This window comes from Aphelocoma coerulescens, chromosome 4, assembly GCF_041296385.1.
Source record: "Aphelocoma coerulescens isolate FSJ_1873_10779 chromosome 4, UR_Acoe_1.0, whole genome shotgun sequence".
Classification (NCBI taxonomy): domain Eukaryota; kingdom Metazoa; phylum Chordata; class Aves; order Passeriformes; family Corvidae; genus Aphelocoma; species Aphelocoma coerulescens.
Window position 1 is genome coordinate 4740379 of NC_091017.1, and position 12606 is coordinate 4752984.

Genomic DNA, 12606 nt, shown 5'->3' on the forward strand with positions numbered 1-12606 from the left:
ACTTTAAAAGCTATTACTTTCCAACACATGGATTAACCACAGTGAAAAGTGTCAAACCTACACATTGAAATGCATCTGGAAACAATATTATCTGACACTAAGCACTGCAATCTTTTCCCAGAGAGGCGGTGGATGTCCCATCCCTGGAAGTGTTCAAGGCCAGATGGGATGAGGCCCTGAGCAACCTGATCTAGTGAGTGGCAACCCTGTCCCTGGCAGGGGGTTTGGAACTGGATGGTCTTTAAGGTCCCTTCCAACCCAAACCCTTCTCTGATACTGTAACAATCACCCAGTTCTACAGAGGCGTTGTGATTTAGCCACCAAAGCACAAGTTACAGGAGCCCACCACGTAGCTCCTATAAAGGCTTCCATCAGATTTGGAGCTGGAAAGAGAAGCAATCCAGGTCCTATTATAAAAACTATACATTACACTATCTAACTTTTCATCAATTTTTCTTTATTTGCTTGATCCTTAAATTATATAAGAATAATTTATATTTGCTTCAGTGATACACAGTCATCTCAGTTATGCTTTCAGAGTCTCTGCCAATCCATAAAGAGATGCCAAACACGAAGTGGAGCTTTAACACACAAGGAAGCTATCGATAAAGGAATACGATAAATCCCTTAAAAACATTCTGTATTTTCTACTGCTTTTTTCACCTCGTAAAGAAATAATGCTGCATTGAATACACACCTGTGAGCATGAAAAGTCAAGAAAAACTGCAAAAACACTGTACTTAGCATGGACTAGACTGGCGACATGAACCAATCCTTTTCGGGTTGCATGAATAGGGAGTTTCCTAAATGATCAACTGATCATTGAGCACCATGGCAGTGGATCCCAAACCTAGCACTTAAACAAACTAAACTAAAATGCACACACATATCCACATTATGTACCTCCAACTGAGGTGCCCAAGAATTATCCTCTTGAGAATCAACACAAAAGGTGCCACTGAACAAATTCAGTCAAATGCCTTCACAGTAAGATGAAACACCTGACATTCACTGTTACCCCACAGAGTGAGGTGCCACCTCCACGCCCATCAGGACAATTTGAACGATGCCTCATTAACAAGCACCAGATCACCACAGAAGAATTCAGGAAAAAATGAGTCTCTGGTCAATTTATAAGCACCCTGTATGAAACCCTAAACAGGCCTAAGTAACACCTCAGCTGCTGGCAATGCCCACCAGCAACAGGCACTATTCCATCTGCCAGCCTTTTATGCTGCAATGAAATTACCCCCCATTTTCAAGATATATCCAAATTTGTCACTTATGCTACTTTAAAATGCTCACAAGTGTATTGCAAACGCTCTACCATGCACACCTGGCAAGAGAAAAACAAAAAAAAAACCCAAACTTCGAAGCGAGTAAGCAGATGGTTACCTTTGCTGAAGACAGTAAACTCACTGCCTGCTTTCTGGAAACCATTTTCTAAACATTTCTAAATCGAGGCATCTATGTTCATCAAACAATCGTGTAGAGAGAAGTAGTGTTGTCTGCATTGCTTTTTTTTGATTAGCTGAAAATATGATTTTTATTGTTACAGCATAAAACAGCTAGATGCAATACTGCTGCACCCTGAGCTCAGACCATCACAGAGCTCACTGCAGAGTAGGAATTCACATTCTAACACTGCTGGAGAAAGCATTAAAATAACGCTAGCAAAAGAAACCTGAGGCAGCAACTGCTGATTTGCTTACACAGTAAGAAGTCTGGGACAGACAGCATGTGACATTTTCCTTCAGCCAAAACACACAGCAACAGTTTTCCATGCTAATGGAGCTCCTTCTGGTGCATGACATTACCTGACCTTGCCAGGGACAGAAGGGACAGGAAGCTCACTCCCAGACTCCTGCTAACATTCCGTGGAGCTTTCAGAAGCAGGGCTGAACTTCCCTTTCTCTGGAAGGATACCCAAATCTCCCTAAGCATACTGTGTGTGATCTTCTACAGTAAGTTCAGACTGGACTACAAACACCTCAGCCTAGCAACACATGCCTGCCAACATCTTAAATATATCCCGTAACTGAAGGTGGAAGGTTAACACTCTCAGTTACTTTCAGCAGTAGGTTCTTCTCATCACCAAAACCAAAAGATCATTAATGAGCCTGCTCCAAAAGTCACTAAAGTTAATACAAAGTCATACACTTAACATGGATAAAGATGACTAAAACAAGTTGCTCATAACAACGTTAATAACTTTGGACTTTTCATCCTTTGGACACCTATCTATCCCAGCTGGGATTAATTTAGCAAAATTGAAAATCTGGGACGTAAACTTGAAGCTGAGATAGTGCACCGATTTCTGTCTTGTGTAAAAGCCCAGATCATTTAAGAAATGAGAAAAACAAAAGCATTTCTGAAAATTAAATTAAGATTCACACAAAAAACATTAAAAGCAAACAGTTTTCAATGTAAACTGTATTTGAGCAACAATGACTGGGAAGGCAGTCTTCATACAGAAAAAATAAAGACTATATTGTTCAGAACTAGATTTATAATATTATGTTCACCTTGAAGCAAACACAGAATTCATCAAATTAAGATTTATTTAATCATGAATCTATGGACATAGTTTGACTTAATGTCTTGTGTGTAAAAGCCTTCCTATGCCATCCTATGCCAGAAGCACATTTTACTGGCAAGATATCAAAGAAAGAAGGAAAAAAAAAAGAAAGCCACCAAAACAACAGCAAGCTTAATGTGCTTGACTTTTTATACCTCAATCCTGAACACCACAGCTCTGATCTGAAGCTAGTTGCAGCCAATAGCAGATTTTCTGTTGCCTTCACTAGCTTTTAGGCAGGCTTAACTGAAAACAACTGTCACAGCAAAAGTGATGAGAGTCAAGCAGTAGAAACTAAGTTCACTCCGTTTTCTTATATAAATAAACACAAGCATTGGCTTCCATTGAAAGACTGATTTCTGATCTCTTTGGTTTTAATGTAACAATGAAGAAAACATGATCCTGGCAGATAGACAGAAACCCAACCTGAAATATGTAACATTCAGCATTACATGGCGTATTATGTTCCATCCAACCCTGACCAACATTTCTTCATGGTATGTCAGAGTATTTGAAGACGGACTAAATCTTTCCAGCCCTCCCTGTTTCAACATTTGCCAAAGTCATCACCAGAAGTATATGCTTGCCACAATCCAATAGGAGTGAAATGAATCCCCCTTTCTTGGTTAGGGATAATGAGGAAAAGGAACTGAACATATATAAAGAAATGAACTGATATCTTCCCTTCACAAAGGAACATCTGAGCCTCCAGAGCAAAAACGTCTGTGAACTTTTAATACCTAAAGATTATTTCCTTCTTGCCTTTAAGCACTTGCTCTTCCAGCAAATACACACAGTTCTGAGCTGCTATGCCAAGTTTACTAATACACACAAAGAAGCATTTAATCAAGGTGCTAGTGGGATGCTAAGAGTAAGAAGAAAACTCTCAATTCATCATCAGCAACAAGCTGTGTCCTTCACTAGCACAAGTCAGAGAGCTGAGGCATTTTCTTGGCTTTTTATTATCACTCCTAACTAAATGGTTACCACAGGTTTGTTTGGCTTTTTTTCTTCCTGTCACACCACTCATAAATAAAACATTTTGGCCTGTAGCTCTTTACAAAGATAACAGCAAGATCAAGGATGCTTCCCACCCACTCCACTTCCCTGGAATCTCTTGAATGAGCAAGTATAAACCTTTGATTTCTTCAAAACTATGCATGTTACAGGCAGAGTAATGCCATCCTGCTATATTTAATTTAAAGAGAAACTCTAACATCTTCAGAATTTTTCTGAACAAAATCACTGGGCTCAATAAATTTTTTGGGTCCCATGTTTTGCCTGAGACCAAAAGAAAACATAATGCGTGCAATTCTGTCTCAACGTGATGCCTTAAAGATGCCAGCTCACAATGCTGGTCTCAGAGAAAAAGGAATGGCTTGATCAAAACAGACCACATCACAGAGCACTACTCTGCACAACTAGAAATGCATGTGGCCAACTTCCTCACAGAAAAATATTCCATAAAATTGAAGCCTGGATCGCAGGCATCACATGCCAAGGAAAGAAACGCTGCACTAATGCCCATTTTTTTTCCTTGTACTTATGAAAAGCCTCTATACTCAAGCCTTCTTTCTGAAGGTGTTCTCTCTGAAAACGGTTTTGTTTTTAACTGCCATCAGACTGTGAAGTCAGGCTTTAGTGTGCCTTCCTCCAATAGCCTTCAAATTAATTATTTTTAATATCTTTGGTACAGCTGACTACACACAAACTTGGCCGGTCTCTGTGCGTGCCTCCCACAGGCTCTGGAATAACCATCTACTTGGACTGTTCAAGTCTTACTTTCTGCATTCCTGGTCTCAATTCTCAACTTAAGACTACTCCCAGCATGATTTAAATTATATTATAAAGCTCACATTCAGATCAACTTCAGTAAACATGAACAACTTGGGTTAAAACATTCAGGAAGTCATAAAATTTGGTATGCAGGAATCTTTTCAAGGCTCTCAAAACTAGGTTACAGTAAGATATTATGAAATTATTTTAAAACAGCTCATAAAAACCTCATTTTCTGATTTGCTGTCAAAGGGGTCATATTAGTGTCACCAGTAAATACATGTATTTGCCTTTTCTTTTCTGTCTTGCAGAAACAGATAAATCTCATTCCAGCATCAGCAGTGAGGAATCTGGAAAATCATCCAGCTTTCCAACAAACGTAAAGACCTTCTCATTGCTGTAATCCACCCACTGTCTTTTCTGAAGGCCTTGTTCTAGCACAAGCATTTCACTGATTTGAAATAACCTGCAGAAACATCAGGAAGAGCCAAGTGAGCCAGGGCCCATTAACATGTACTGTACTCAGCAAACATCTGTAATAAAAGCACATTGTATTGCTCTGCTTTCAGCTGGGAACAAAGAGGATGAAACTGGTTGCTCTGAGTACATAACCTAAAGGGAAAGGAGAACAAATTGTCCACACCTCTTCTCTGGGAAAGGGCATTTGAGGCACACCTCTAGATTAAAATAGACAAAAGAAAGGGAAGGGAGAAAACAGGGTTTCACAGGCTGGAGTTAGCACTCACCTAGGAATATTTCACCACTCACGATATTTACACTGAGTTTGAGTTAAATGAGACGGGCTTTTAACATTCTCTCACTCGTCCTTCCAGTGTATGGAATCTATTTGTAGCTCTGCTAAGGCAGCATCAGTCCTCTGCTCTCTTCATAAGCTGCTCAGTGATGTTAATGCCAGAGATTTTTCAAATAAACATGTATTTTGTGGTAAATGCACTGATAGTACTTTAGGCCAGATGTCAAATATGAGCTTTTTTTGTACAGTACCCCACAAAATAAAAGTAACAGTCCTTCTTCCACCTCTAACCAGAGAAAGGTGAAAAGGTAAGAAATGGGTCCCCTCCTCAGTGTCAAAGAGGACTAAATGTGCATTCAATAGAAAATGCTTGGCTGCAGAAAAAAGAAATTCTGCTCAAAGAACTACAGCAGTAAATACAGATTACAAAGACAGAACAGAGGCACCACAAAGAAGGCATTTTTAACAAGTTGGGAATGTTGTTATTGCCAGTATTTTTCAGTTAGTGCAGTCTCCTCAACTGGTAAATTCCGATTTTACTTTAGGCGCACACAGGTACAACAGGAACTAGGATGGGTCGTGTACCTAATTACAAGACCTGGTGTATAAACTACTATTCCTAATACATATTAATATGTATAAACTACTATGCCTAATATATATTAAAAATATAAAGCTGCCCATAGTACCAGGCTTCTCTTTTGTGAAAAATCTCACAACTACTCATTGCATTATAAGCTGCTAAAATTTAAAACTTCACTTATCTAAGCTGCCAAATCCCAACACAAATGTCATACCAGGAAATGTTTTACATTACAGCTGAAGGAAGCCATAAGCTGATATGTGTCGATCAGCGTAAGTCTGTATCTCTGTAACTTACAATCCACTTCCCAATTCAAATTATTTTAATTTTTTCAATTATTTTCACATGTCTTAATACTTTTTTACAGTGTTATTATATCAGTATTTGGCTTGACTTGGTATTTTTTCACACTTCAGTGATTAGAAACTATCATTTCCTTTTTCTTTAGTTTTAAACAACCCTCCTCCACCCAGACAGTGTAATTTAAAAGTACTAAATCTCACTACAGGATCTTTAAGCTATGGAAAAAAATAGAAAGGATTTGTTACAGTAAAACTTAATTCTAAGAACAGTTCTTGCAAGGTGTGATGATGTCACTTTACTCACTTCCCACATGAGCCTGCAGTCTGTGTTCTCATCCAGTTCCTGCGGCATTCGTTTCTCCCCTGCAAAGGGACCAAATTTTTCACCCTGCGGAATAATTATAAAAGAGAAAGAATCAGTAGGGGTAAAAAAGAAAAAGGCAAGTGAATCACCAAACTCCAGCAGAGCAATTTTTAGCTTCAAACAGAAAAGGAGAGTTTTCCTTTATTGTCCTACTATATGCCAAGAAGGTGCACACCCTTGAGGGTCCAACTTGAAGTTCATTCCCATTCTTTTCATACTTTGGAGAATCTCATAAAACCATACCTTCCCTCTGCACGCTTATTTCTCCTTTGGGAAGCCGGATTTTTCTTTATCTTAAATAAGGGTGAAATTTACAAGTCAAATTTCTTATATTTCTTACAAAATTTTCAGGAAGCACCTTGCAACAGGCATCCAACTAAAACAAAGAATCTGGCAAGCACCAAGTTTACATTAGATTTATTTGCAAGATTATTTGCAACGCCACTTTTTGAAGTGCCACAAATCAAAACACTGAATAACTGAGGGCTTGATCGTACAGAGAGATTTGTTTAAAAATGTAAGGGAGTATGCACGTGCTTATGAATTAATTTGAGCCTTCATAAACAAAATTAAAATGTTATACCACCTGCTAGTCGTAACACCCGCTGTGAAAGCATCCATTGATATGTTCTTCCTAAAGTATTTGGCATCAGGGTTTTTTTCCTGCACAGACGTCACAGGAACAGGAGCAGCAGGGCAAAATAATTAAACAGGACTTTCTTCTTCCACAGGCCCAGCTTCCCCCCACGCACGCTGCCTTGTCCTTATTTGCACGGACAGGCCCTAAAACCTGGAATGCAGGATTGTTGTGTTCCTTCAGGCAGCATTCAGATCCAAAACCACGTACACTTGTAAGTATTAAAGATTATAGTTATATATTAAAAAGCAACTTTGGTGTTTCTTTAAAAAACAACAGAATTTTGGTTAATAAAAGTATTGATCTTGTCCACATATCCCTTCCTCCAGGCGCATTCCATATTCCCAGCAATAGCCTGCTATGTGCTTCCCTTCTTGCTTAGTTTTTACAGGTTGCCTACAGGTAAAGAAAAAAAAGTGGAATGGAAAACATCCAGGATCATCCTTCTTGGAAACAAGAAATCAAATTTAAAAAAAAGAAATCCTTGTATTTAAAATTCAACCTGAAGTGGTAATAAACAACGGAAAATTGGCATTGCAGAATGAAGCAACAGAACTGAGAGGTAAATTTTTAAATGTGTGATGCCTTAGGTTTTAACTTTTATATTTTTCAAATCCTGTACTGCCTAGTGTGTAACTCTGAAGTTTTGTGTGGCCTGTTAACTTCTGCTCTCTCTTGCTGGTTAGACGTAACAAACCCTAAGTCTGCACTTCAAGGACACCTTGTCGTCCCAGGCCCCAAAATATGTAAACAAAAAGCCTTTGAGAGGGAAAACTTGGGGTAATTACATCATTAATGGAAATTATAACTGGAGAATTAACCCTGATATGCAAATGAACCAAACTTACAGAAGTGTGAAGAACCAGTGACCCAGGTGTCCATCTTGACTGCCCAAGGTGTACCTTTGAAGGCCCTTCAATAAAATATTTAACTTTATTCTCTTAATCTTGCCTAACCTCTGTTTTTAGGTAGCCACTTCAAGGCATCATGTCACAAAGAACATTTCACTACAAGCAGCTGCAAAGCACAAGGTAAAAACACAGGAACAGCAGAAGTCAGCAACTGGAGCCCAGAGCAGCAAAGGAGCCAAACAGGGGCAGTGACAGCAAACACTGGCACTCTGGGACTTCATGTCCTTCCTTCTCATTGATTTCCATACCACCCTTCATCATTTTGTTGATAAATAATGGCAGAGTTCCTCCCCTACCAGTTTTTCAAATCCTAGGATTTAATACTCAGGTTGAAACTTCCTCCTTCTCTTACCTCATCAGCAAAGAAGGTAGAAACAGGTAAATACAGCTGTATGTGTACAGCACCTATAGTGTCAATTTATCCCATCCCTGAAGCCCACAGCATGGCTGGGATGAAGCACAGTAACAGCTCAGACCAAGAAACACCACACATCACTCCCATCTCAGCTACTCCAAACCAGGAAATCTCTACTGCAATATTCAAGACCTTCTGGAAGCTCAGAACCATGGCAAAAGCAACATGTCCACCAACACAGAGTAAATGTAATGTAAGCAGTAGGTGATGCAGATTTCTAAGCACTTTTTATGGCTTCTCAAATTCAGAGGGAAACCAAAACCTGATGTCTTGGAACACAAGGGTCCATGGGGATAAGTGAAATTATTTGTTTATCCTTTCAGACCATTTTCTTCATATATACATATATACACACACACATTATTCCTGGTTAATAAACGTTGTTATATGCCAACACACATTAATCAAGAACATACTCAAGACTTCAACGTCCCCTCTGATCAACGTGAGGCGTACAGCACAGTCTGAAGTCAGAGAAATGATTCAGTATATACAAGCACATTTTTCCAATGCTGAAAAAGCTATATTCAACAGTTGCTTCCAAAAAAGCAGCAATGACTAATCTTCCAGCCACAGCAAAACACTAAGAAATGCAGTGGCTCTCTGATGATTACACCAAGAGCCTCCTGATGCTGGTGCTCCTTAGCCTGAGGCCAGCTGCTGGAAAACAGAAAGTACACAGGAATCATAGTTTTGTTAAGGTAACAAAACAAGTTTCCACCTTTTATGATTACAAACAAAAACCTGAAAGCCCCGCATGCTTGAAGGTGCACAAGCAGATGGTAGGCAGCAGCAGTTCAGAACGTATTATTGCCAAGACTTTGCTTGCAGCAGAATTTTCAGAGGCCTCCACGGCACTTGGAGAGCTGGTACTGCAATTTCTGATTATAAGGTCTTCCAATGTTTTCTTTTACTTTCAGTTCAGACAACTGCAATTGTGTGACAGCAACGGAGAGAAAACAGTGCAGCATTTCCTACTCAGCAACACAGGTCTTACTTCACAATTAAGTGTCACATTCAACACCTCCTCCCAATCCCAAAACTCCACGGAATTAATTGAACAGCTCTAGGTTACGCTTTATCACAGCCACGGAGTGCAGTTCTTCTGCCTCATTACTAAACAGGAAAACGTATTAAGAGCACTACAGATGTGAATTTTCTTTCCCTGGAAAAGAGTAACATGGAGTCTGGCTGTGTCCAACGTACCACCTGCGTTATTTACACACCCACCCTTCTCCCAACAGAGAACACGGTACTTAGGCCCCCAACAAATTTTAGGAGTATCTTCTAATAAACCACAGAGCAACTCAAGAGTTGGTTCCTCTGCCTTTTCTTCTGACCAGGGCACACCACAGCCATTTGTGCTACCAGCATAGAGGGTTCCCTGCCAAAGGACAGGTCTGTAACCAACACTGTCACCAGACACTCTCAACACAGATTCCACTACAACTGCCTCTGCCTTTACCTTCTGCAGTCCACAGGAAGTACACACCACACCTGCAACACTTTTTCTAGGTGCCTGCACAGCTCTGATCTCACACACTTTGCCCGTATGAAGTTCAAAAGTAAGGTGGAATAATTCAGGCAGGAAAATGCTCTACTTGGTCCAGCATGCAACTCTAATGGTTCAACTGACACCAGGGTAAAGGATGAAAGCACAGACCCCCACCTCTGAACTCGGGATGCTGATTCCCATAAGTTTCACTCCAGAGCTCACGCTATTTCTGAGTCCAGGGATTAACCAACGCTAACAGCGTACAACCTTCCTTGCTGTGTGAACCCACAAAGTTTTCAAATGAAACTTCAGAACCTCCGTACAGAAGTTTTAAAAATACAAACCAAACTATATAAAATTGTTCCACTTCCAGCTCCACCCTTAACATTCAGGGACACCTTAAAAATGTGACACTTCCACCCCATCGTGTCCAAGTCCTGTTGATGAAACCACTGAAAAATTAGAAAAAAATTCAGAGCCAAAACGAGGACAAAGATGGAAAGCAAAACACACAAAACACAGAGAAGAGTATACTAATGATAGGTTCATCGTTTTGGTATGCCTTTATGTGTCCTAACAAGCCACCTGGACAGTCTCAGCTGGAATTCCAGACTACCAAGAGACTTTCAATTACGAGGTGTGAAGGGGCATCACCTGGTTGGGGTATGAGACCCGGTTCAGCAGAATGACATCGTTCAGAGGCCCGGCTTTATTATGCCGAAACGAGGAATTAAATCATGATCCCGCCGAGCCCGAAGAGCCGTGAGGGGGGTGACAGGAGCCCGCGAACCCCGGGCGGCTCCCCCTCCCCTCAGAGCGCAGACCGTCAGGGAGGCGGTCCCGCCCGGGGGAGCGCTGCCCTCACAGCTGTGCCAGACACATAAACCAAGTTAAAAAAAAAAAAAAGTTTAAAAAAAAGTCACAAAACGGGGAAAATAAAATTCCTCAGAGCAAATTCTCCGCCGGCCCCCGCGCCCCTTCCCGCCTGAGGCGGCAGCGTCCCGGGAGGCTCCTTGAAGCGGGAGGGGGGAGCGGCCGGGCGGTGCCTCCCGTGAGCAGAGGGAGCCCGGGCGGGCACAGCGCGGCTGAGGCGAACTTGGAGCGGGGCAGAGGGGCGGGAGAGCCGCCCAGCTCCCCGGTGATACGTGGCAGCCGCTCCCTGCCGGGCCGGGAGAGGCCGTCCCCCCGCCATCACCCACCTTCTTCACTCTGCGGGCCGTGTAGAGCCCCATCCCGTCCTGCACCCGGGACGACTTCAGGGCGAACCTATCCGGCACGTACATGCCCAGCATTTTTGCACCGAACTCGGGCCCCGCCGCCTGCTACCGGGGAGAAGGAAGAGGCTTACGGGGGACTTCCATCCCACCGGGAGCAGCGAGCGAGAGACCGGGGGAGGGGGCAGGAAGAGGGGCTGGATGCGGGGCTCTCCCGGCTCCTGAGGGGAGGGGCCAGCGCGCGGGACGGGGCGGGGCGGCCGCAGGGGGCGCGCGCGCCCGGCGGGGCAGTGGCGGGAACGGCGCCATGGCGGCGTCGTGAGGGGACGGCGGGGGGCGGCGGTGTCCCGCTCGGATTTATGCCCCTTTTTTTTGTATTCCACCAATGCGTGAAGGCAGCTTCGCTTCGAAACCAAGTAATCCTTCACTTTCGGGGGTTGGTTTTGAGGGAACGCGGATCTAAAGCCAGAAATTGAGCATCCTTACGAACATGCAAACATGACACTTTTTGTCTAAAAAATAAACATTTTGTATATTCTTACAACATACCCAGCAAAGACATGGTTTTCTGACTAAAACTATACAAAATGCAGTCGAACAGAGAGGAAAAGTTCGATTTCAGCAGGTGACTAACATCACACCAGTATTTTTTCACAAAACTACAATATACATTAAAAATATACATTATATATATATTCACAATATACACTGACCTTCTTCTAGAAAGCTGAATAGCTTTCTTGGAGATTTTTGGGATTTTCATTGATGCCATACTCATTGTTGCTCTCTAAACTGAAGTGGGGGTGCAGCTGGGAAAAGGAGTTGGTTATATCTAATTATGGAATTAAAAATAAGTGTGAAGGCATGTGAGGCAACCAGAAGGAAAAGGAAGAAAAGGGGAAAAAACTATTTATAGATATATTTTAAAATCACACTGCTAATAATAATAATTAAACCACTGGAGCGTAACAACCTCTTTTCTCTCTACCTCTTTCTACATTAACAGAAGTATTAATAGTAGAAGTTAAATATTAAAAGCTCCTCGTTTTCCACCCAAGCATTAGAAAAAAATTGTGTTGGTGTCATTTGGGAGGAATAAAAAAAATGTCCTGAATTTTAGTTACCACATGACAGTGAACAGATCATCATGAAAGAAAGTGCTTTGGATCAGTTGGATCCCTGCCCACCCCTAGGTGGGCATTTAGGGAGAAATTAAATTTTAAAAAGCCAGGTCTAGCTGAACATGCAACTCCCTTTGGCTATTTTTTATTCCTTTCTATATATTTGCACACAATGATGGCTTTTTGTGCGTAGCATCTACAGTGCCATAGTTTAGCTATCATAAAGCTTTATAAGAAAAAATATTTACAAAGGTGATGTATATTCCCACCAACATGCATGTATATACAGAGAAGTTTATATAATACTGCATGATATTCAATATATGAGCAAATGCTCTGGTAAATTTGATGAAATCCTTAATTTGACAAGAAAAATGGATGAAAGGCTCCAACAACATGGTTGAAAGAATAATTTTGAGAATGAAAATGTGCCAGACACATAGATTCTACACCTTG

The 12606-nt window shown here is 41.4% G+C and overlaps 1 protein-coding gene across 7 annotated transcripts in view; it reads right to left on the bottom strand.

Annotated features, from left to right (window-relative positions):
* The window catches only part of PRDM5 (PR/SET domain 5), a 74695-nt gene extending 63526 nt beyond the window's left edge, over positions 1-11169 (bottom strand). For 6 of the 7 annotated variants that reach the window (XR_011150425.1, XR_011150424.1, XM_069012581.1 and 3 more), the window contains exons 1-2: positions 11015-11169; positions 6298-6381 (exon numbers count right to left, since the gene is read on the bottom strand). Coding sequence is in view for 5 of the 7 variants with exons in the window: in XM_069012581.1 (XP_068868682.1) it covers positions 6298-6381; positions 11015-11107 (177 nt within the window). In the remaining 2 variants the exon portion in view is untranslated. Of the gene's footprint in view, positions 1-6297; positions 6382-6943; positions 6958-11014 lie in introns of those variants that run through there. The other variant, XM_069012580.1, reaches the window with a different exon arrangement.
* Positions 11170-12606: the final 1437 nt, after the last annotated feature.